The sequence below is a fragment of the Patiria miniata genome, unplaced genomic scaffold, assembly GCF_015706575.1.
Source record: "Patiria miniata isolate m_02_andy unplaced genomic scaffold, ASM1570657v1 HiC_scaffold_23, whole genome shotgun sequence".
Taxonomy (NCBI): domain Eukaryota; kingdom Metazoa; phylum Echinodermata; class Asteroidea; order Valvatida; family Asterinidae; genus Patiria; species Patiria miniata.
Genome location: NW_024037062.1, coordinates 6,519,671 through 6,543,698, shown reverse-complemented (window position 1 = coordinate 6,543,698; position 24,028 = coordinate 6,519,671). Strand labels below are relative to the sequence as shown.

The window sequence follows — 24,028 nt, the reverse complement described above, 5'->3', positions numbered from 1 at the left end:
AAATTGACCAATCAAACCATTAGTCCTGAGTTGGGAGTGAAATTACCTTACTATTTAGTAAAGTCGACTCCGATTGGTTGGCGCGCTGCTTGCATATATCTGCATGTTTCGAAATATCAGACGTTATACACAACACTTAGCTCTGTGGAAAACCGATGATACTAAAACAAACGAAAAATGGGGGGCCTACGGAAATACCGTAGCGTGCAATGAAACACATGGGACTATTCTGCACACTCGCATGTTTACGTTACATACCAAGTTGGGACATTCCCTTGGTTTCATGTAGTGAAGAAAAACCAGTGAAAAAAAAACCTCTTTTTCTCAAACTGTGAAAACTCTTTCAACTTAATTTTTTCTATGATCCCCTTTAGTGTTTCCCTTCATTTTACCACGGATAAACCTAACCAAAAAATGCCTCTAAACCTGTTTTCCAGAACTAGGAAAACACTATTTGGACTTGCCCAAGTCCACACAACGTCGTCTCTACTTGGTTTATGTGGACTTCTTTTGTTCGGAAGTCCACGCAGTGAATGTAATGGCTTCCTACACTCACACACACACACACACACCGTCGTTTTTTGCTATGCTTCCGAGGATTGGCTTTGTGTGTAAATGCCGGCAATCGTGGACGCCCCATTGTCCCTAATCCTCTTTCCTTTGTTTGTACTTTGTTTGTATGGCTACCCCACTCACACACACACGTGTGTAAATGCCGGCAATCGTGGACGCCCCATTGTCCCTAATCCTCTTTCCTTTGTTTGTACTCAAACTCTTTAGCGACAGCTCTCATTGGTTTTGTACACGATTTGAGATCGTGGACGTTCGGTCAATCGTGGACGTATTGTTTGCGCCCCAATTCTTTTGTCCTACGTCCACGATTGCCGGTGTTTACACACCCACGCTTACACAGGCAGTTTTAGTACAATCATGCTTATTGGTCTTAACAAATCGACATGGAACTTGGAATCGAATAATGTTAATGTAACATTTGATTCAACACTTATTATCTCCTCAGGCCACGCCCCCAATGCAGCCTCAATAATCTGTCTCAGAAAGTCATGTAATGTTACATGGAATTGGATTTAAAATGACAACATAATGAATCCTTACCTGAAGTTTGTGGATTTATAGTGTTAAAGTTCATTTAAACTTGTGTATGCCATAGCCACGCTCTAGGCCGCACCCTAACCACTCCTCACCCAATTCCTCCACTTTTTACGGCTATTATGCTTCATGCCTCTTAACAGGTAAATGTGGGACATCTATATTAACATTTGTGAGTTTTTGTGTTTGTTTTAACTGCGTGCACACCATATGTATTGATAACATATCAGTAAATAAATAATCGATATCCAACATTGCCCAACCCTGAGAAGGTGTCATCATTCAAATTCTACAAAAGTTTGATCTCCTTGCATAGAATATGCAAGAAGAAATATATGTTAATATCCAACAAAACACAGTTCATCCCTCTGGCTGCCGGACTATAGCATGTTATGTGTTGTAATTGCCACACTAATAAGGGAGGTCGGTAGATCAACAGCACAGATGGGGTAGTCGTATCGGTGGCGCCAACGATGGATGAAGTGCAAATGATCTGTTCCAGGAAATCTATATGTAAATACAAATGTAATATCAATAGTAAGAAGTCAGTTGGTTGAATTACATATTTTTTTGGCACTATTAAAGAAAATTGAGAAAATTCCTCACAAATACATACAGACACGCACCAAAGACAAGCCCAGTGGGTCATATTACATGAGCAGGTGTTAGACATCATAAGCTTCTAAATTGGACACAACTACTCAGTGGGACTTGAAATTCCAGCTGTTGCATTAGTAGCTTACCCATTCATCATTATTTGCATTGTCATTTATTGTAAAAATGACATGCTAAGAACCAACGTTTTCTCCAAACTAGCTGACCACATAATTGTATACCTACATAAGTGCGATTCTGCAACTGATTCGAGTACAGTGTGTGTCTCTGATGATCAAGATGAAGTGCCTTCTGATAGCTGTTTTTGCCGTGGTGGTCCAGTGCTGCCTGTTTGCTGCAACCACACACGCCGACAGTAACTGCGATTCGTGTCTCGAAGCAGCTCTGCGTCCGTTATATAGCCAACTGGACGTCTTTCGAGACCAACTGGATGCGGTCCATGTCTCCTGTAAGAAAGGTAGGTGCGATATTTTTGTAGAGACATTTTTTTTTGTCATGCCGAAACCGCTTTTAACTTAGTCTTATTTGTCGTGTTACGGCTTCTGAACACCATAACCGTAAAGATCGAGCGTAGCGTTCGCCCAAAATAACTGTCGAAATGTTCGACCCTGGATCTCGAAAACAAAACCCAAAAACCGTAGGAACTGTACCTATGACGGAGATGTGAGACACTATGATGACCATAATGTACAAAACACTTATAATTAACGTCAATGCACAAATCGATTTAGTTTAATAGACGCACTAAGTTCCGTAACGCATTTTTACGATTAGGAGAGTGTGAAGTTATTGTGACGTGTCGTGCCAGCTCTCCTACGTCAGGCTGGTTTGATTAATGTAGCGTGCCGCCTCGATGGTGTCCAGTCCCTGCAGAGGTTGGCCACATCACCAGTTATCCTCAGTGAAATACCGTCGGTGAACTGTCCTCGGTGGAATACCGCCGCTGGAATGTGGAAGGGGTTTTCGTCCCAGGGATAAGGCCATTTAATCGCAAAATTTCTGATTAATCTTAATATTATTTTCTGTAGGATACCTTAGGACATCCGAAAATGGTGCTCTTATGTTGCACAGCCGGTATTTTTGCCTTCCAGCTCAAAAAAACTGTTACTTTTTAAGCTTAATTATTGAAAAACAGATAAAATCATATTTTCGGACAGTGCTCTCCTCAAAATGGTCCCATTGTGACCTGTTTGCACTTTTTACCATCTTGATAGGATGGGTAAACAAGAAAAAACACGGTTGGTCCCAAGTTTATCCGTATTCGTGTTCCTTGGGGGTATATTGCTTCGAGGATTGCCACCAATTCATGTGACTTTGCCCTATTTGGGGACAGAATTGAGTTTGAAGCTCATACTTATTCTTAAGATGCACATATTGTTTGTGTACCTAAAAAACTGCCCGAGACTCAAGCTTTAATTTGAGTGGTAGATAAGCTTTCTGTCTTGAGCATTGTGCTCGCTATAGCCATATTTGCTTACCCTATCCCTAGATCACTCAAATCGGCTGTATAGTGGGTGGCATAGCAAACCTAGTGTGCATTTTATGATAACAGAGCCAAATGTGGCACAGAGGTAGACTACTATCTATCAACAAATGTGGATAATGGAGCATCGCAGATCTGGCCCTTGACGGCCGTGGGAGCCACCATTTAAAAAGTACTGAGTCATGCTGAGTCAACACTATTTTGTGATGCGTTTTCTTATGCAGTATGGAGGCCAAAATACATTTCTGCATTTTATCTACATACTTGGATGCAAAACAGACATAAACAATGGATTTTCGTTCAATACCTCATTGAAAAAAATAATAATGCCTGCCAACTGATGTCAGGCCTGGCTATACCTGCAAGAATTGTATTGTAAAGTACACTACATAAATATATGTACACAAAGTAAATTTATTTGGGAATGCAAATAAATTTATTTCTGACTCGCCAAGAAAATGACGTCATGACAATAAACCGGGAGCTAGGTTGAGTTTAATTAACAATTTGAGCACAAAAAGGTTTGATGTTACCAATCGATTGCCCGTCGGAGGGTGATTCCGAAATGGCCATGCTTAAGTTGCCCTGGGTCAGTTGGGGGTCAGGGGACCATGGTCAAGTGTCCAACATTTCGAGCTTAATTAACATGTCGCGCACAAGCGCCGTTTTTTGGACTTAACTGTTAAGATTGTCCCCCTGATACCCAAAATGCTACTTTAGAACAAGGGCGGATCCAGAACACATTTTTTTTGGGGGGGGGGGCAAAAAAAAAAGGGGTCCCCCAAAAAGTGGGTCCAAAAAATTACGGCGTGTGTTTTTTTGTTTGAGTGGTCGGGCACAACCCGACCACTCTTTGTATCTGTTACGATTAATCTTTCTTTGAGTTGGTCGGGCACAACCCGACCACTATCTGTTATTGTTCTGATAAATCTTTCTTTCTTTTTTGCGGACAATACTTCTCCGCGGCTTTTCTCGTAAACGGTTCATGATATAAATTGTAACTTTCAATATATATCGACCCTCATGCCTAGTGGTGCATATTACCCTGACGTCATGATGACGTCATCGGGTGTCAAATTACAAGCGATTTTAGCTGAAAAAGTGACCAATTACTTTCACCTATAATTCTTGCACAAAATAATCAATAGTGTTGTATTCTGTAATCGGATAGACCATAAATTGATAAACATTTTTTGTCGTGTACGTGAACTCGTTTGACCTTTACTTCCGGGTCTACCGGAAGGTCAAAGTTAGGTGAATTCAAAATTAACACTTTAGCCTGAAATCAAAACAAAGCAGAATTTCTTCCAAACGGTTGACGGATTGATCCAGAAACCTAATGTGAACTTGTTACATAATGCGAAGATGTTATAAATTTTGTTACGTCATCATGACGTCATCAGGTATCCAATTACAAGCGATTTTACGGCAAATTCTTACAAAATAGTTTGCGCTATATATTTTGAACTAAATAGAGTATCGTGTTCGTTTTTCCGTGAGGTTGTAGACTATGCCGTGAGAAACATTTCTTGTCCCCGGACACAAAACCGCTTGACCTTCACGTCCGGTATTACCGGAAGTGCAACGAAAACCGAATGTAATTCAAAAGCGGAAGCATTTTACTACACACTTATAAATTATGATAGTGTTTAGTGAGGAATGCCAGACAAGAAAAAAAAGTGTGATGACGTCATCTTTCGAAAGGGCGCCCCCTAGCGGCACATAAAACAGTGTTTGCGCTAGTTATTTGAAAACCATCCGTTCAAATTTTACCAAATCGCTCCTTGATATTCTTTGATTAACCACAAATAACTTGGCAAGGTTTCAGAGTATGACGTCATCAGACCGGAAGTTACTTCTATGAGAATTTGAAAACGACCATATTTTAAATTTACTTTTAAATTATATCATCCGATCCATGTCGTATATTTTCGTAGCCCAAGTAACAATATCCATTACGATGTTCACTTTTTGTTTCCAAATACTGTGACATCATCAAACCGGAAGTTAGTTGTTATGAATAAATACACGTATATTTTTCATACTTTCATACGTCATTTAACTTCACAATTAACATTTATCCACTCCGAACTAAATCAGTATGCACTTCCCGTTTTTGAATAATGACGTCATCAAGCCAGAAATAAGTTGTGTACATAAAATATTTACTGAATTTTACCACCAAATAATTGATTGTACTGGAAAGGATTTAATTTCGTGATCCTTTGTTCAAATATTCATAACTTAACACGGCAGTGTTTATAGACAAAAAAATGCCTGCCGGACCACTCTGCGTTTGTAACAACAAACGCGAACCTCTAGTTCTTTTCTCTTTTTTTTGGACAAATACTTCTCCGCAGGTTTTCTTCTAAACGGTATATGGTATGAACTTGTAACTTTCAATATATATCGACCCTCATATTATATATCGACCCTTATATTGGTACATATTACTCTGACGTCATGATTACGTCATCAGGTGTCAAATTACAAGGTGATTTTCGGTGGAAAAGTGACCAATTACTTTCAGTTATAACTCTTGAACTAAATAATCAATGATGTTTGTATTCTTCTAATTAATTGCTCAACATTTTTTGTCGTGTACATAAACTCGCTTGACCTTCACCTCCGGGTCTATCGGAAGGTCAAAGTTAGGTGAATTCAAAATGAGGACGTTAGCCTGAAATAAAAACAAAGCAAAATTTCTTCCGAACGGTTTACGGTATGATCACAAAACCTTGTGTGAACTTGTACCATGTTACGAAGATGTTTTGAATTTTGTTACGGCATCATGACATCATCAGGTACCAAATTATTAGCGATTTAAGGACAAATTTTGACAAAATAGTTTTCGTTATATCTTTTGAACTAAATAGAGTATCGTGTTCGTGTTTTTTGTGAGGTTGTAGACTATGCCGTGAGAAACATTTCTTGTTCTCGGACACAAAACCACTTAACTTTTACTTCCGGTGTTACCGGAAGTGCAATAAAAATCGGTATCAAACGGTTAAAGAGGCATTTTAAACAAAATAATTTATTGTGATGGAAAGGATTTAATTTCTTGATCCTTTGTTCTTACATCAACATATTCATAACTTAACTCGGCAGTGTTTTATAAAAAAAAATTGCTTGCCCGACCACTCTGTGTTTGTAACAACAAATGCGAACCTCTAGTGTTTTTTTTTGGGGGGGGGTATGGCCCCCTTCCCCCCCCCCCCCCGGATCCGCCCTTGCCTTAGAACGGAAAAAGTCGGATTTATATATGTTTCATATATATAAGTATACTGTATACAAATGTACACGAATATACCCTGGTCAATAGTGGAGCTCCTTAGGCCCATTATTTTTGCCCAAACCGTACCCAAATTTGTGATGAGAGCATGAAATACTGCGTGCAGATCCAAAACGGTCTGAGAATCATTTTAAGAGGTGGACCCACCTTGAAACCTGCCGTTTTGGGGGGCGGAGCTTTATTTTTTTAAAAAGGGGTGAAAGGAATACAAACTCAGAGGAAGTGTATTATACTTTCATTTTCCTTCTTTTTCCATGCCTTGAAAATAAAATTGGACATGACATAAAACATTCAAGCATTAAAAAGTCATATTTTTCGCCGTATTTGTGGACGTGGCCTAAATGTGTAAAGGGGTGGTGTATACGAGTGGTTTGATCCGATTGTGACAAATATCGTGTATTTTCGTGGCAAACCTATACAAAATTGGCAGGCTTGTTTGAACTTAAACATGGCTTAACATATGTCTACGAGAGCGATCCACTTTGGAATTTGCCCACTGTGGGGATGAGCTTTATTTAAAAAGGATTCTTTTGAAATTGTATTATCAAACAGTCAAAAATAGGTTGGGATTCTTTTAGGAAATGAATTAATAGGACTGAATGAATTATTATTATTTATTATTTTTTTTGTTAAGATTTTTTGTTGGCATAATTAGAAATTTTGCAGTACATGGATTAATGACATTGCTGATCTGATCTTATATTGTTATGCCCTCTACCTGGGGGTATTATACTTCTGATCCCCCTTTTTTTTTATTAAGTTGTTGACTTTTCGCATTTCCTTATCTCAATTTCTTGGAAGGGGGAGGTCAAGGCCAGATCTAGAACATATATTTTTTTTGCGGGGGTGGGGCGTGGCCCAAGTGGGTCCAACATTTTTCCGCCCCAAGTTTCATATAAAAAGCCATGGGAAGGGTGTGCAAATGAATTGCTTTTGTTGAGTTTTGTGGGTGGTGTACCCAATAGCTGCCTTTTTGCGAAGTTACTGAAAATAAATAATTGGCGAGGGGTCATGTCCCTCGTTAACCCCCCCCCCCCCCCATCCACCGTTGGGGGAACTCAGTTCGTAGGGGCTATCACCTATATGCCACTTGTTTGTCATCCGTTATTCTAAACTAACAGAAATGATATATTTGCAATTCACTGGTTTTATTAATTTTGCTTATTTTGTTGTGTGAACTGAAAGCAATTTCAAAAGGTTTCTGTAGCTTCCAGACGTCGTAAAGTTGGACCTGTATAATCAACATGCCCGGGTTGCACTAAAAAAGTAATTAGTGAAATACGTGTAAAAACAAATCCACTTTTCTATGAACACAATCGGAAAGGGGGGGGGAGGGGTATTGTGGGGCATGGGGGAGGGAGAATCATGGGGGAAAAGGGGGGGGGTCATGTTACGCCCCAGGGGGAAAAAATATTATCCCAGTGCGTAGGGCTAAAAAAAATTTTGCAAATGTACCTACATGTGCTTTGTATTTTGCCTAAATGGTGTTCCTTTAAAATATTTCTTCCCATGTGCACATAATATACATCAATGCGCATGTATATTAGGAATTTGCGATGAATATAGATACCATTGATAGTCTAACCCTCCCCCTGCCCCCACCCGTCAAACTGTTAACGAGCTCGGGACTAACCATAACTTTGGGACTTACCATATTTTTTCTTGTTTACCCAACTTTTCAAGATGGTAACGAGTGCAAACAGGTCACGATGGGACCATTGTGAACAGAGCAATGTTCGAAAATATAATTTTATCTGTTTTTCGACAAATATGCTTACAAATAACAGGTTTTTTTTAGCTGGAAGACAAAAATACCGGCAGTGCAACTTAAGAGCACCATTTTCGGATGTCCCAAGGTAAACTACAACAGAAAAAAAATATTAAGATTGATCAGAAAATTGGGCAATTAACTGGCCTTATCCCAGGGAGTATTTGTTGAATGAGATGCGGTAAGGGAGTATAGGGAGGGGTAATCCCTGAGATTTGTAATTCTCTCAGGCCCTTTTATCTACCCTTGGACCTTGGCCCTGACATTTGGTGATCATAAGTCTATTATTAGCAATAAATTGAGCCAGTGGAATGAGTGGGATCGGAGTAGGAAATCATAAACAATGGCCAGGCCTGTAATCTAGTATTTTTTTATTTAAACCCCAATTACTTGTTCAAATCACCAAATTATCACTTGACTCATCTGCCTAAAATCCCATCGTGCAGCTGCTTTTATACCATCTGAGCTCACCCGGTAGCCTAGCCCCTATACAAATTCACTCTGCCATAAAACAGCGCCTAAGTCCAACTGACCAATCAGCAATCAGGATTCGCCAGTATGCAAAGTGTGGGTGACTCGGTGTTATTCAGTCATTATAGATACCGTGGTTGCATCGAATTTGACACATACACTTCGTGCTCCGTCACATTCTTAATGATACCCCGCCCGACCTAGAATTGGTGCCAAATTAAGTCGGTAATTGTTTTGCGTACGGTACCGGTTACGGGCTCCACGCACGCCCTTTATTGCTGCAATGCGCGGAGCCTGGTTCCCAGACCAAATGATGCTGACTATTGACGTTCAATTACTGACTTGGCGAATACGTTTTCAATTTTGTACACAACATATGGGAGCATTTTGAATCGCTAGCGAATTCTATGCGAGCACTCTGATTGGTTCAGATTCCAGAGCGTTTTGTAGACCGCCACGGAGGATTGTTCTCATTACATCGAGGGTTTGTACTTTACAGAATTCATTACAGGGCATACACGACTCAAATAAATCAAGTATATCACAATCATTTTATTTCTATATACAATACGATCGTTTCACATTAGTGCGCCTCCAAGAGTTTGCAACGCGTTGCCCAGTGACAATGCGCAAAATCGGTCGACCCAATTCGCGTTTGGAAAAGGTCGACTGATTTCGCACATTGTGATTGGCCAACGCGCTGCAAACTCTTGGAGGCGCACTATTGTGAATCGCCCGTATTGACCAAGCTGAGTGAATTGGTCTTTAAAACATCGCCAGATCTGCAAACATGTTCCTGACATATTGAGAAAAACTCCCCATGTAACGGAATGAATGAATCCTCATTTCTATGGATCTCACCGCAAAAATGCACTGCATATGTATTGCGCTGCTTGCATATATGAATAACGGTGCGAGAACACAAATCGTCAAGTCGTTAGATATGTCGCAACACGGCCGATAGCCTTATACCAGCCGCGACGATAGAGTTCGACTAAAATTCATGGGAAAAAAATACGACTATCTAACGAATTGTCATCAAGTCTACGCCCGACCCTGAAAAAAAATTATTTATCAAAACCTGCCACAGATGTTTTGAACTGCTCTGAGGTTGGACCCCTTGGAATGGAAGATCATCGTATCCCAGACGCAAGCATCACAGCTTCCTCATTCTGGGGAAACCGGGCCGACCACGCACCCCACAGGGCTCGTCTTAACTTTGAAGGTAAATGTTATGTTCATTCACGCCGAACCATCACATAGGATGAACCGTATACGACAACTCAAAAGATACGGTAGGATTTACGTGACCAGAGGCGACAAAAAGTCAAGTTTAACCCCTCAAAGAGCGGTTATGGCCGCAGCTGCTAATCCTCACTGGAATGCAGTTGCCAGCTGTGGTATGCCGCAGCCTACGGCCAATGGGTAGTTCTACAGCTGCTGCTTTTGTGCAGTCCCGCTACCACACAAAGGCTGTGCAGTCATGCGGGTCACTTGCTCCATGTATGGAGGAATGTCCCCATTACTCCCCGTCCTCAAGGGGTTTTAGGAAGCGCTATTCATTTTTTTTTTGGCGGTGAGGGCTGTCCCTACCAGGCTACCCCTAGAAATATTATCTCACTTCTGCAAGCACGGCCGCTGCCAGGTACAATGCTTGTAGCACATTCGCTCAGACTCACTTTATGCTTACAGCTGAATTATCTGCTCATTATGTAGGCGGCCTAGCCTCTTCCTGGTCTAGTGCTGGAGATAGTGACCCGAATCCGTGGATCCAAGTCGACTTAGGATGCAATGTGATAATCACTAGCCTTATCACTCAGGGGCGTGGCGACCATGATCAATGGGTGACTGAGTTCCAGGTTGCCTATAGCGACAACGGCCAGGAATGGACTGACGTCACCGCGGAAGGAGAATGTGCACCGACAAAGGTCAGTATTTAATTACGTTGCTGTTAAATGAAGGACATAAAAAAATCATAATGAGTGAATTGGGGCGGTGCAACGACAGCATTTATGAGGTATGGGCCTCAGCAGATGTGAGTCAAAGGTTAATGTCGATGATATATCCATATTTATGTTGCTATTCTTTAAACACAAGCTAATGTTCCCGATCATGATCGGCTGGGGCGTATATTTGTTGGGGTTTGTGATGTCGGGAGGAGTAATGTCAAACGGGTGAATTGGTGGAAAATACAACAACCCCTGTAGAAATATTAAAGTGCCATGGACATGAAAGAAACTATGAAAGAAACTATCAGCCACAATCGCCTAACCGAAACCGATAAATTATCCTGTAACAGTCAAAATGAAAGTTTGTTTAGAAGTGTCATCTCCGGGGAAATGGGTGGTGAGTAACTGCAAATCCAAAGAGATGCAGTGAAGGCCTAGTCCCAGAAATGTCCCCTAGGTTTTGTTCAAGCAGTCTGCCGCACCCTTTCCAGCCCCTAACCCCCACCCCCTCCCCACCCACCCCTCCCCAAAAAGTGCTCGATGCCAAACAAAACCGGAACCCTAATGAATAATAATTGGATCACGTAGGCGTTCGTAGATATTAGAAATGCGATGAAAATGCACTTGAAAGACGAAATGCCCTTTGCTAGAAAAGGCCAAGAACGACAGAAAAAGAGGACCTGTTATAAAACATTCGCAAGCCGATTGTAAATACGATCCACGGTCGTTTATTGTGGCTATATAGATTCTAGACAGAAGGGAATATCAACGAGAGGTATTTTGTGAAGCGATGCCAGTGTCGTTTCAATACAATGGGCAGATAGTGTCCAGTGCTGCCACAGAGTCAAGAAGTGAAACATGATGTTGTTAATTTAATCTCATCCACATTTGGATTAAATTTCTCGCAACCTGAATGCAAACGTATTCCACTTCATGTAAGCATATTACTGAGACACGGAATAAGATCACGTTGGCTTTAAGTATCCATTTTGATGTTGTATAAATCTATAAAAATAATTTTCAACTACTGATTTTGCATTAATTCGACAGTCATGGACAAACGTTTTGAATATGCCACTGAAAAGGCTCCAAATAATTAAATGTATATTTGTCGGTGAAAGTTTTGATGTCTGGGCTTAAGGCTTGATAGATGCATAATTTAGGCAATTGTGCATACAACACACAGGATCTAACCCACCCTAAAGCCCTAGGAGGGGGCAAGTTTTGAAACGAAAATCGTGCTTTTAATGTCAATTTTTATTTCAAAACGCTTGGGTGAAGGTCATGTCAGCATTAAAAATGAACAGTTACAAGTATGGAATACTTAGTTTCATTATATTGATAAACATGCCACATCATGACTTGTGTTTGTCAGGCTTGGTTGAGCTATACCATTCTCCCATGACGACTCTTCAATTATAAAAGCAAACAGAGCATGGTTGATGTTTTGTGATCCTTATTGTTGATGTAAGGTATTGCAATCAAATAAATGCTAATGTGTGTGCAACTTTAAAGTCCGCCAAACATCACTCCTACTTGTACTTTTGTACGACAGGAGTCGGTAGTGGGCATTTTCATGATGATTGACATTTTGTATTGTGTGGCATAACTCATCCCTGGAGTATTTTATGGCCATAATATGGCCTGTTTATCAATATTGTAACGTTGACTGAAGCCTGGGTTGTCGCACGACAGGCGAAGGAATACACAGGCATTATTTCTCAGGGTTCTTCCGACTCTAGGTCGTTTATTTCAAAACAGGTTTGACACGAGACTCTCTTCTTTTTACAACTCTCACACAACAACGTGATTATCTGAAAAAATCCTACCGAGTCGGTGCCGTGCTGGCGACCTCTGCCGGCCGACCGGCACCAACGCCACACCGCCCCCTCCGAGGATCCTTGTTAGTCCCCGAACAAGGCGGCGAGCATCGCAACCGGACAATCAGGCAGACTACGGTCCGGGAAGCGCCCACACGTTTATACAATTGGTGACGACGGTGGTCGTCCTGCAGTACCGCGGTCCCGTTATGAAGACGGCGAGTCGGGGGTCCTCTGTCGAGAGACGTGAGGTGGAGAGGGTGACCGCTCCGCAGGGTTTGGATCACCCTCTAGCTCCCCGTCGCTTGCGTGGACGTCCAATACATCCGCTCCCACACCGACCATGCCCAAGAGGACCCCCTGGCAGAAGCGGTGGTGCCTCTCTTGTATATCACGTCGGTAAAAAACGGACGCCGCATCCATTGGCGCATGTCTAGGGAGGGTCTGGGTACAACACCTCGCAGGTCGTCCGTACATGTCTCCGCAAATTGTTCCTCCTGCTGAAGGTCCTTCTGCAGTTATGGCAACCCGGGGCCTTCCTGCAAGGAGAAGGAGAGAGAGGAGATTCAGTCAGTTGTAGGCAATAACGGCTTGGCCGAACAATTTTTATTTCGCCCACCCCGGGTGACTGTACTAGGGACTGGCTCTAACAGTGGGAAAGGTGCCCACTCATTCTTTCCCTCCCCGGTCTTACTGGCCACTGCCAGGGATCTTGCTACTGTATCACTCCGCTCACAAGGGGCAACCGTCGTCGTCGTCTCTAGCAGTGGTGTCTCCTGCCCCCTCGGAGCCGGAGGTGGGTCCTCTTTAGAACGCTGGTCACCCCCGTCCGCAGTAGTGGTTGTTGGTAGTCCTGCCTCCGGGGTTTGATCCTTCTCCCCAGAGGTCTCTGAGCTGCACGTTTCCACCAATCCACCTTGGCATCGCCCAGGTATGGCTTTAGTCGGTTGTAGTGCACCACTTTCGCTTTTGCCCGTGGAGACCTCTTTATCTGGTCGTGACGTCATTGATCCTCCTCAACATGGGGGTGTACAACCACACCGGCTGCTCCGGCTCATAACCGGCTCCTTGCGCCGGTTATGAGCACGTTGACAGTCGCAATGTCTCCCACTTGGCTCACCAAAACTTCGTGCTCTCATCCAGCGCCGAGACGTCCGTCCAGCTAGGCCTTGGGACTCCCTCTTCCAGCCACTGCATGACCCTGCCCAGCTTGGGGTCATTGTGTTGTTCTTGGTTCAGTTGTTCGTGGTCCCAGTCTCCCAAGAGCCCGCCCGCATCTATGGTCTCGTCTTGTCTAGTACTATCGACAGCTCCCACCAGCAGTCCCTCCAACTTCTCTTCTGTCAGTTCTCGTTGTCGGTCGGGGGCTGACCTTCGCTTCTGGTGAAGAGAGTTGAGTCGAATGTGTCCGAGTTCGTGACATCCATCACACTGCACTTGGGGGAGAGTACTCAGTGTGTTCCAAGCCCCGGGAGCTGGTGCGCTTCCTACAGCTGAGTTGTGGGGAGGCTGTTCTACTGTCTAAACGTCTTTAGATCCCGGTTTCCCTTTTCGAAGTTGTGCCTGCGACTCAAGAAATGCCTCCAACTCGGTCGCAAAGTTGGCCGCCTCAGTCAACGTCGTTGCTCTCCTCGCGAAAATGTGGCGCTGCAATTGAGGCCGTCCCCCTTAGATGGGATGCAAGGGACATTGCATTTTCGGCCTTACTCCGCTCCATAGACTCCCGTGCGGCGCAACTCTATCGGCTCCGCTCCATTGACTCCCGTGTGGAGCAACTCCATCGGCTCCGCTCCATTGAATCGAGTGCGGAGCAACTTCCTCGGCTCCATTCCATAGACTCCCGTGCGGGGCAACTCTATCGGCCCCGATCCATTGACTCCCGTGCGGAGCAACTCCATAGGCTCCGCTCCATTGACTCCCGTGTGGAGCAACTCCATCAGCTCCGCTCCATAGACTCCTGTGCGGAGCAACCCTATCGGCTCCGCTCCATTGACTCCCGTGTGGAGCAACTCCATCGGCTCCGCTCCATTGAATCGTGTGCGGAGCAACTCTCTCGGCTCCATTTCATAGACTCCCGTGCGGAGCAACTCTATCGGCTCCGCTCCATTTATTTCCTTGCGGAGCAACTCCATAGGCTCCGCTCCATTGACTTCCGTGCGGAGCAACTCCATAGGCTCCGCTCCATTGACTCCCGTGCGGAGCAAATCCCTCTGCTCCGCTCCCTTGACCCGTGTACGGAGCAACTGTGCCGGCTACGCTCCATAGGCTCCCGTGCAGAGCAGTTGCGTCGGCCCTGTTTTAACAACCCGAAAAGCGATTTCTGGTATTCCAGAGTGCGTAGCTTGGGTTGTAATTTTGCATTTTCGGCCTAACTCCGCTCCATAGACTCCCGTGCGGCGCAACTCTATCGGCTCCGCTCCATTGACTCCCGTGTGGAGCAACTCCATCAGCTCCGCTCCATAGACTCCTGTGCGGAGCAACCCTATCGGCTCCGCTCCATTGACTCCCATGTGGAGCAACTCCATCGGCTCCGCTCCATTGAATCGTGTGCGGAGCAACTCTCTCGGCTCCATTTCATAGACTCCCGTGCGGAGCAACTCTATCGGCTCCGCTCCATTTATTTCCTTGCGGAGCAACTCCATAGGCTCCGCTCCATTGACTTCCGTGCGGAGCAACTCCATAGGCTCCGCTCCATTGACTCCCGTGCGGAGCAAATCCCTCGGCTCCGCTCCCTTGACCCGTGTACGGAGCAACTGTGCCGGCTACGCTCCATAGGTTCCCGTGCAGAGCAGTTGCGTCGGCCCTGTTTTAACAACCCGAAAAGCGATTTCTGGTATTCCAGAGTGCGTAGCTTGGGGTGTAATCGGACGGTTTCCTGCCCCCGGTGCATGATCAAATTCAGCTTGGGGCGCCCCACAAAAGAGGTCGCGCCCGTTACGTTTCCGCTCACAGCGGGGGGCAGCCTCTCGTGGGCCCTGGCATTTGTTGTGTTGGTGTAAAATATGTGGGGTGTCTCTGGTCGGAGCTCCATTCCTGCCTCAACGATCGGCGCAACTGAGCAAAGTTCCGAATGGAACAGACCGTCAGTCGCGCTGCCGACTACTGCACGGGGTGGTTCCTCAAGGGGCCTGGCATTAGGCGTACTGGCGAGAAGATTGTGGGATGTCCCTAGGCGAAGCCCTGTCCCAGCCGCATCGGCAGTTTCGACTCGGCAGCATTCCGAATGGAACGAAACGTCTGTCGCGCCGCCGTCTACGGCACGGAGGGGGGGGGGATCCCCGGGAGACTGCGCATGCGCAGTGTCGGTGAGGGCAATGCATGGTATGTGACTGAAGCGCCCGCTCTGGCCTATTATACCCGCTCCATTACCCTCCACATTTTCCCCAACGAAAGATTCGGTCCCCAGAGACCCAGCAACCACCCCCCTTTTCCGGGCAAAACTCCCCTGACTATCAATGAAAAAGGACACTAATTCGCCCACCCGTAATGAACGTTTGCTTGACATTTCACTAGGCTGGCCTACACTCTGCGAGATCCTGATCCAGCCTGCGTCCCCGCCGTGTGGCGAGTCGGACGCCAGACTAACTCGACCTGGTGTATTCATGACGAAAAAAAAACACTCGAAGTTTTACCTGTTTTTTTCCTCCGTCAGGCGTGCCGCCGCTGCCACCAATGTAACGTTGGCCGAGGCGAAGGAATACACTGGCATTATTTCTCAGGGTTCTTCTGGCTCTAGGTCGTTTATTTTAACACAAGTTTGACACGAGACTCTCTTCTTTTTACAACTCTCACACAACGCCATTATCTGGAAAATCCCTACTGAGTCGGCGCCGCCCGGCAACGGGTCTCCCGGCTCACCAGCAGGGGCTCCACTGCACGGCTCCACCCATAGCTCCACCGCGGTGCCGTGCTGGCGCCCTCTGACGGCCGACCGGCACCGACACCAAAATATACTGAAGCTAAGTATTCAATACGACTGCGTTTTCAAAATAAAAATGGACCTTTAAATCACCATTTTTGTTGAGTGTGTGCTCTTGCCCCTCGTGGGGTTTTCGGGTGGGGTGGATCATGTGTGTTGTACGTATTGCATAATTATCTTGAGTATGCATTTATGAAGCCAAACAACAATGTAGGATATCAAAACTTTCATCGGTTAATACACACTTTTGATATTTCTTGCTTTTTGGAAAGATATATTCCAACTTTTGTTATTTTTTTCACGGTGCATTTTATTTTCATGCTTGTTTTGGTTGATTTAGGTTTTACATATATCACAGCTTTTGCTTTTTGCGTAGGGGGTCTACCCGATGTTCCCCAATACCGTATGTTTCCCAATATCTATGCAACTGAAACCCCCCCCCATGAAAAAAAAAAAGGCGTCAAGGCAATTTTTGCTATTTAATATAAGTAAATTTGTGGTCCTGCAGAAGCTGCACATTTTTTACCAACCTATTTAAATTTGGCCTTAAGTCAAACAAAAATGTCCAGAAAAAAATCGGTTAGGGTTTTAATTGAACACCTCCCAACTTTGATTTTGTAAATCCTATCCATTTTGTTTACTCCACAGTTCCCTGGAAACTCGGACAGAAACACCCACGTGACCACCACTTTCCCGAAGGCCTTCCATGCCAGGTTCCTGCGTATCCTGCCTACTCAGTGGAGCATGCACTGCAGTATGCGCTTTGAGATCCTCGGCTGCAAAAGTCATGAGTAATTCCGTCGTTGTTGGCTTGGGAAAACCTAGCTGTAGTACTTGGTGGAAATTTGACAAACTGGAGCGGGGGATTAGTATGTCATAGATATGTCACTGGTGTATACTTTTTAAGAATGTTTCAGTCAAAACATAAAGGCACATAGGAACATTTATAGTTACCCAGAAACAAACCTACCGATTTAACAAGAAATCCTCACTCAAAAATGAAAATAGAACTGGTAACAAATTCCCTGACTGAAAATAATGGTATCATTCGGAAGAAAACAATAATTGAAAGTGAGCACAACAATTTTGTATTTTTTCTTCTTCCCCCTCTCAAAATGTAATCCACTAAGCTGAAAACTCAACAAGTTGTTATGTTGAAAATTCAACAAGTTGAAAAGTCAACATGCACCCAAAAAAAGTAATGTGCACTTCATGTGCTTTCTAGATCCCCCCCACGTTCCTGCCTCCTTCATTCTGAGTGAGGGCAACGATTCAAGGACACGGAACCAAACCAAATCCAACAAAAAACCAAGATTAATGACACAAGACTTGTTCACAGTTTGAATTGTCAAATTTCCAACGAGCATTAGAGGCAGGGGTTTCCCATTCTACATTGACGACGGCAAAAGAAAACGGTTGGATGAAGACTGATGGTTAACAGAAACTTAATTTTTTTTTTCCATATTTTTTTTTAGATTCTTAGTGGCACAATCAGTAGGTACAATAGCATGTATTTACATATGTAATATCATTTTTGCATGTTCAAATGGTTTTTATCACTGCTAGAAATACTTAAAGGCGAGGCAAAAATCGCTGACGCGCCAAATGTAGACAAACGGGCGTTTTCAACATTTTCTCTGGAAATGTCAGACATTTGTTGGGATTTTCTTGGACCCAGAAGACAATCCCCAGATGCAAGTGCACGTAACATTTCGATAATAATTACTTCAATCGTAACAAACTATTGTTGAAGTATTGCGGACACAATAAGAGGGCGCTATTTGAAGTGGGTAAATTTGAGTCAATACAAAAGAGTTTACCCACTCAAAATCGCTTCGTAAACCAATGGAAGGAATATTATTCATGAACTGCAAACTATTTTGTTCTACAACACTGTACAATTCCAATAAATCTTGCATGATACTTTTGAAATATCCAATATAGCTTACTTTATTATATTAGCAAACCTGGTATAATATATTAATTTTCTTAATATAGAAATGGGCATAATTATATAGATTATTAGTCTTTCTTAATTGTCCTTTTCAACAATGGTTAAGCATATACATGTAGTTCAGTACCTGGTGGAAATAGATAACAAAAAAAACAGTATGAACTGGCTATATTTTTTTCAGCAAACTGTTTTCTTTTCTGTCTTTTTTTTCTTTTTCTTGTTTTCCTTTAAAATATGAAGAGGTTAAATGTAATCGACACAATTTGCAAACATTGAAACATTAAACTGTCAAAATATTTTGAAATATCCCACTTTATTGTAAAATGAATACAATGTTTAAGCATCCTGTGCAATCGTTTGCGCCCAGTATGTTGTATTTTTCCATGCAAGAGGAATTTACCATAATTTCTTCGGGATGGTTAGGATCAAACCATCAAACTGTCAACAAAAACATGCTTTGTGCATGAGAAATTGAATATGCATTGTCACAGTTTTCTCAAAAGCATTATATCCACTGCGCATAATTTCAAAGTTTTTTTATATATTTTTTTATAAACAACCTGCCTCAGATTTATTGTATTACTGTTTCTTGAATCGGTAACAAAAACCCCATTTTCTTCTGCAAATTTTGGCCATTACCTTCAAGCCCATTAAATTAAATATATATGGAGTAGGAGACATGATAGAGAAAGTTCGGCATATCTTTTCTCATTTAATAAAAGCACTTAAGATAAAGTGTAAGCGTGCACCTGCAGTGTTGTGTTGTCTCTAGATATCATTTATTACTGTTAGTGATCTCTTAAAGTATCTCACGGCCTTTCGTGTATATTTCAAGACTACATTTGTGCTGGTTTCAGAGGGCCAGACTAGTGACAGTGCTCTTCTTAGCACTTATCTAGCACAAAGGCACGCACTGACCGACCGACCGACTGGACCGGACTAACTGTCTCTTGTGATTTAGCCTTTAATAAGCCAGACCTGACCCGACCCGACCAAACCTGACCTTTCTTTCTCCTAATGAGCCTTTAAAATGCTATCTGCCAAATGCATTTGCCGATTGCAGCCAAATTTGGAAAGGATCTTTCTCGACCGAACTCCTACCCGAGATGCTGAAAAGCATTGCGTCAGCGACACCACGAAGTAACACCGAAGTACATACCAGTGAAAACTAGCAATCGGTAAAACGGCATCTAAAGTTGAATGCCTTCTAGGACAACACTTTGCGTCGAAACTGCAGAGTATTTTCAGTTTGGTTTCTCGTTGAGGACACTTGATGTATTGAATTTATTTAATCTGCAGTTTTCACCCGTTTGTTTATTAAATCAACAAGAAAGAAGAGAAAAAAGGAGAGTGTTAGTTCATTGAACCGAAAAAAGCTGCGAATCTCTAAATGTTTGTTTTCACAAAGTAGTACGCTTCAATGTATTAGGCTTATAACACTAGGTGAAAGTTACTTCGGGTCAGCGCGCGCCCTCTCATACAAGGAGAGTGTTACTTCGTGTAAACGTGCATGGATAATTAGCGTAATTATTAAAGTAAAGCCCTTGGAGCTTTGAAACTTCGTGCAATGGTGGGCCTTGATGAATAATGTTTAAAAGTGTAAGAAAAAAAACCCCAGATAATTGAAAAAAATATGGTTTAACACGTGGAGTGTTACGATCGTGGTGTCGGTGACGATTTGGGTCAACGGTTACATAGTGGTTACTAGTGGTCATTTTCTTTAAATTTACAAGCCTCCACAATTAAAGATAACTTAATGTCAAGTTTGGTCAAATACATATATGGACCTTAACCTCATAGGAAGTGATTAAGTGGTCAGTCATGTGGTCACCCAGTGATAATTTATGAAAAAAATCAAAATACCTGAACTGTTGCGCTTGCGCCACGTACTTCAGACACACTCACGCAATGCAATTGATAAGTCATTCACTTCCTTGTTGAAAACCAGCAGTCATTGAGGTTGTTGTGGATATAAGATCAAACGTCCGATCACTCGTACATACGGTGGTCAACAGTGGTCATTTCCTTGTGAGGAAGTGGCTATGGAACCGGTGACATGCACATAGGTGTTGCGGGTAGTAACGTTTTCAAGTTAGAGGAGTGCCGTTATAGTGTGAATATCCGACTCCATGCCTTGTGGATTCATTGGTAGTATTGCGCACGCGTGAGTACCATAATATGCTATTTTTTTTAGGATTGTTTGGGGAAAGTGACCTGTCAAGTGCGATTTTCATACGAGTTGGATTTTCATGTGACACCGTCATAGGCGTAGATCTCTTTCGTTCACTAGAGGGCGCTCAAAGCGCTCATACTGTCAAGATGTTTTCCTTCACTGATAAGATTCGCCAGAAAGTTCCTTTGCTTCCGCACCATATTTTGATACGCCCAATTGGTCTAGTCGGAAGATAGGGTTCCCATGGACCCCCTGGATATATATTTTTCTAACCTACTTTTTTGTAATCCTTAAGTTGACTAGCGATTGAATTTTGATGTTCCCAAGATCAAATATTGTCCCATCGGGTTCATTTGGCGGCCATCTTGGCGGCCTTGTTGGATTTCGATGAAAGTCTATTATTGACCTAACTTTTGACCAAGGCATCACAGGAAGACAAATGAACACGTTTTTTAGGTTAGTTTGGGTGTGAGGAATCAATTGAAAGTGTTACGTTTATAATATGGCGGCCATGTTTGCGGCCATCTTGTGTACATAATAATATTAATAATTATATTCTAATATAGCGCCAAATCCTTCAAATTGACGTTCAAGGCGCTTTACAATCATTAACAAAAACCAAATAAAAAAATCAAAAACTTAATTACGAATATGAAAAACCTTTAAAAATTACATATTGTTACACTAAAATTATTAATAATAAAATAATGAATATACAGGCACATTAGCATTAAAACTTAAGAACAAACTAATCACGCAAAAGATACATGCTAAGGGGAAAAACTGGCATATGAAGGACCTAGATTAATACATGAAGTAACTTTGCACAAGGCATCATGGGGAGAACAATTTACATGTTTTTAGGGGTAATTTGGGCGAGCGGAATCGATCGAAAGCATGATTTCATGATTTGGCGGCCATCGTGATCTTACATTTCGAAAATTTGTTATTTTACATGGCCTTTGAGCTAGGCACCATAGGAAGTCAAATTAAGATGTAGCCTTAATCTTGTAGTATTAGCTGGAATGGTGATATAATGAACCAACAATCATAGCATAGTTTCAGTGTGGTGTTGGATAATGCCAGTGTGGTGATGAGGACCTATCATTCTCCATCACTCATTGACTTGCTGCAGAAAACTGTTGAGAAGGCGGAGGAACAATAGTTGAAGAGCGTCAACAAATTGATTATGATGAGTTTCGTGAAGATGACGACTAGACGTTCAAGTATGACGGTGAAATGTCATTGATTATCATTTCTCTAGCTTGTCGTGTCGCTCGAAAATGAGAACAATTTTCTCTTCACTTTTGCTTTGTGTACTCATACCTCGTAATGTGTACCCGTTACAATTACAGACATTTTAGTCTATTATAATTTTCCACTGGAATATTACTACTATGATGGCGTCACTACGTAATGATATAATAATATGGTATATTCAGCAAGTTCTCCATGAAGGAGATCCTTTCAGGAGCCGACCCAAGTCCATCCTCTTGACATGGCCCATGCCATCTAAGACGTCTCATGCTGAGAAGAGCAAATATGCTCGGGATACCAGCACGCTCTAAAACCTTCATGTTTGTCACTCGATCCTGCCAGCTTATGCAGAGGATACGTCTGAGGCATCGGAGTTGGAACCTCTTTAGTCTCTTCTCCTGACCAGCATGGGTTGTCCAGGCTTCACAACCGTTCAAAGAGTGTACGAGGACACAGGACTGGTACACTTGCATCTTGCATCAGCTGGATCGGTGGTAACTTCTCCTGTCTTGGACTGCACCAGTGTCGTTATCCAGATATTCGGTCATATTGCCTTCTTGATGCCCTCATACAGCCTTCTTGCATAACTGGTCTCTTGCGGCCCTGGCCTTGGAGCATATGTTATGTGCTGGGACTGGGATCCTTCTTGTGGGCAAGGAGAGCTCTTTTCTTGGCTTTTGTCACTGTTTCTTTTTCTTCCCAGCTCGTACCAGTCAGCATTCCTACGTTCTCTTTTTCCGTAGGAAGAAGTGGTAAGATTGTAGATCATCACGAAGGTTGGACCACTTGGATTCCACTTTGTTATCACCGCCTGTAGGTTATGCCAGAGCCTCTCTAAGACTGTCAAACTGCTGAGTCCTCGCTGGGTTGTTGATGCAGAAGGTGACAATTCGCGGTAGGTGACCCATAGTCTTGGGGTGGTGAGGCTTTTTTGGTATGAACTTCGCTTTGCTAGCTACGAGGGAATAGTTTGTATTACCACCAACCGCCTTAGAGGCTCCACTCCTGATAGTTTTCTGTTTAATCTACTAGCCTTTATACCACTCCTATGGCCTTCTGAAAGGCAGCAGCTGAAACCCGAGGTAAAGAATGTCTTCCTATGATGCCTGGCTCAAATCTTATGTCAATAATCGATTTTTTTTGTCGAGAGCCAAGGTAGCTGCAAAGATGGCCGCCAAATGAAGCCCATGGGACAATATTTGATCTTGGGAACATCAAAATTCATTCACTAGACACCATAAGGATTACAAAAAAGTAGGTTAGAAAAATATATCCAGGGGATGCATGGGAACGCCTTATGTGCATTCTGCGCGACATCGCGCAGTACGCTTAAGGGGTGTTTTACAAAACATGAAGTGAACTTGCTGAACAAAATAATAACCGGGTTTTTTGACCGAACATTTTAGATTTCTTTGAGCGGAAAGGTATTTATGAATGGGAATCGATATATGTGCTTGGTCGGTATTAATCACTCTGTTTAAGAGCGTTTGGAGTCTGAGTGCTGATAATTACCATCGCCTTTAATTAACAGCACCCAGACTCCAAGCGGTCTTAAATAGAGCACCCAACACCTGCTTACCAGTGCCTTCCACCGAGAATCCAGTCTTCAACACCAGAAACTTCCACGTCTCGCAAACCAAGCACACCGCGATGTCTTAGTCTAAGGGAAAATGGAAACAATAAAAGAGATTATGCTAGTCCAGTTTCCAAAAGAGATATCAAACACACCCAATCCCTAATGACCAAACCGCATCTCCGCAACAACGCTTCCTTCATCCAGCACACCGTCGTCACCCCCAGCCAGCGCCTCCTCATCGAACAACGTCACAGTTAAATGGGAACTAGCTACAGGTCGCCATATTACGCAAGCGGGAACCAGCCTAGTCTTCCCCAAGGTCTCCCTCATCGCAAGGCTCCTGTGCATGTGCCATGAATATGCATTAGCGTTAATATTAATCTTATTAGCCAATGACCGTGCATCAATGAGCCTGCCTGAGCTCCAGCCCGGGCGTTATGCTGAACTGCACTCGTTAGTCCTATGATTAGTGCGTTGAATGTACCCGGCAAAACGTGTTGTCTGGTGGTGAAATATCTACATTTTGAAACATTTTATACGTTGGATTTCAAACCCAGTAGGAAACCAAACCGGAATAAATTTTATCGGAAGTTAGTAACCGAGCCTGTCATCAGGATGCGGCGTCTTGCCCTGGCGTCACTTGT

At 43.1% G+C, this 24,028-nt stretch overlaps 1 protein-coding gene across 1 annotated transcript; it reads left to right on the top strand.

Moving 5' to 3' along the window:
- Positions 1-1,891: 1,891 nt before the first annotated feature.
- Positions 1,892-19,095, top strand: LOC119731106 (lactadherin-like). The gene is made up of 4 exons (XM_038204119.1): positions 1,892-2,179; positions 9,827-9,961; positions 10,453-10,664; positions 17,073-19,095. Exons 1-4 carry the CDS (start codon positions 1,993-1,995, stop codon positions 17,217-17,219), a joined length of 681 nt encoding a protein of 226 aa, XP_038060047.1. The 5' UTR covers positions 1,892-1,992; the 3' UTR covers positions 17,220-19,095.
- Positions 19,096-24,028: the final 4,933 nt, after the last annotated feature.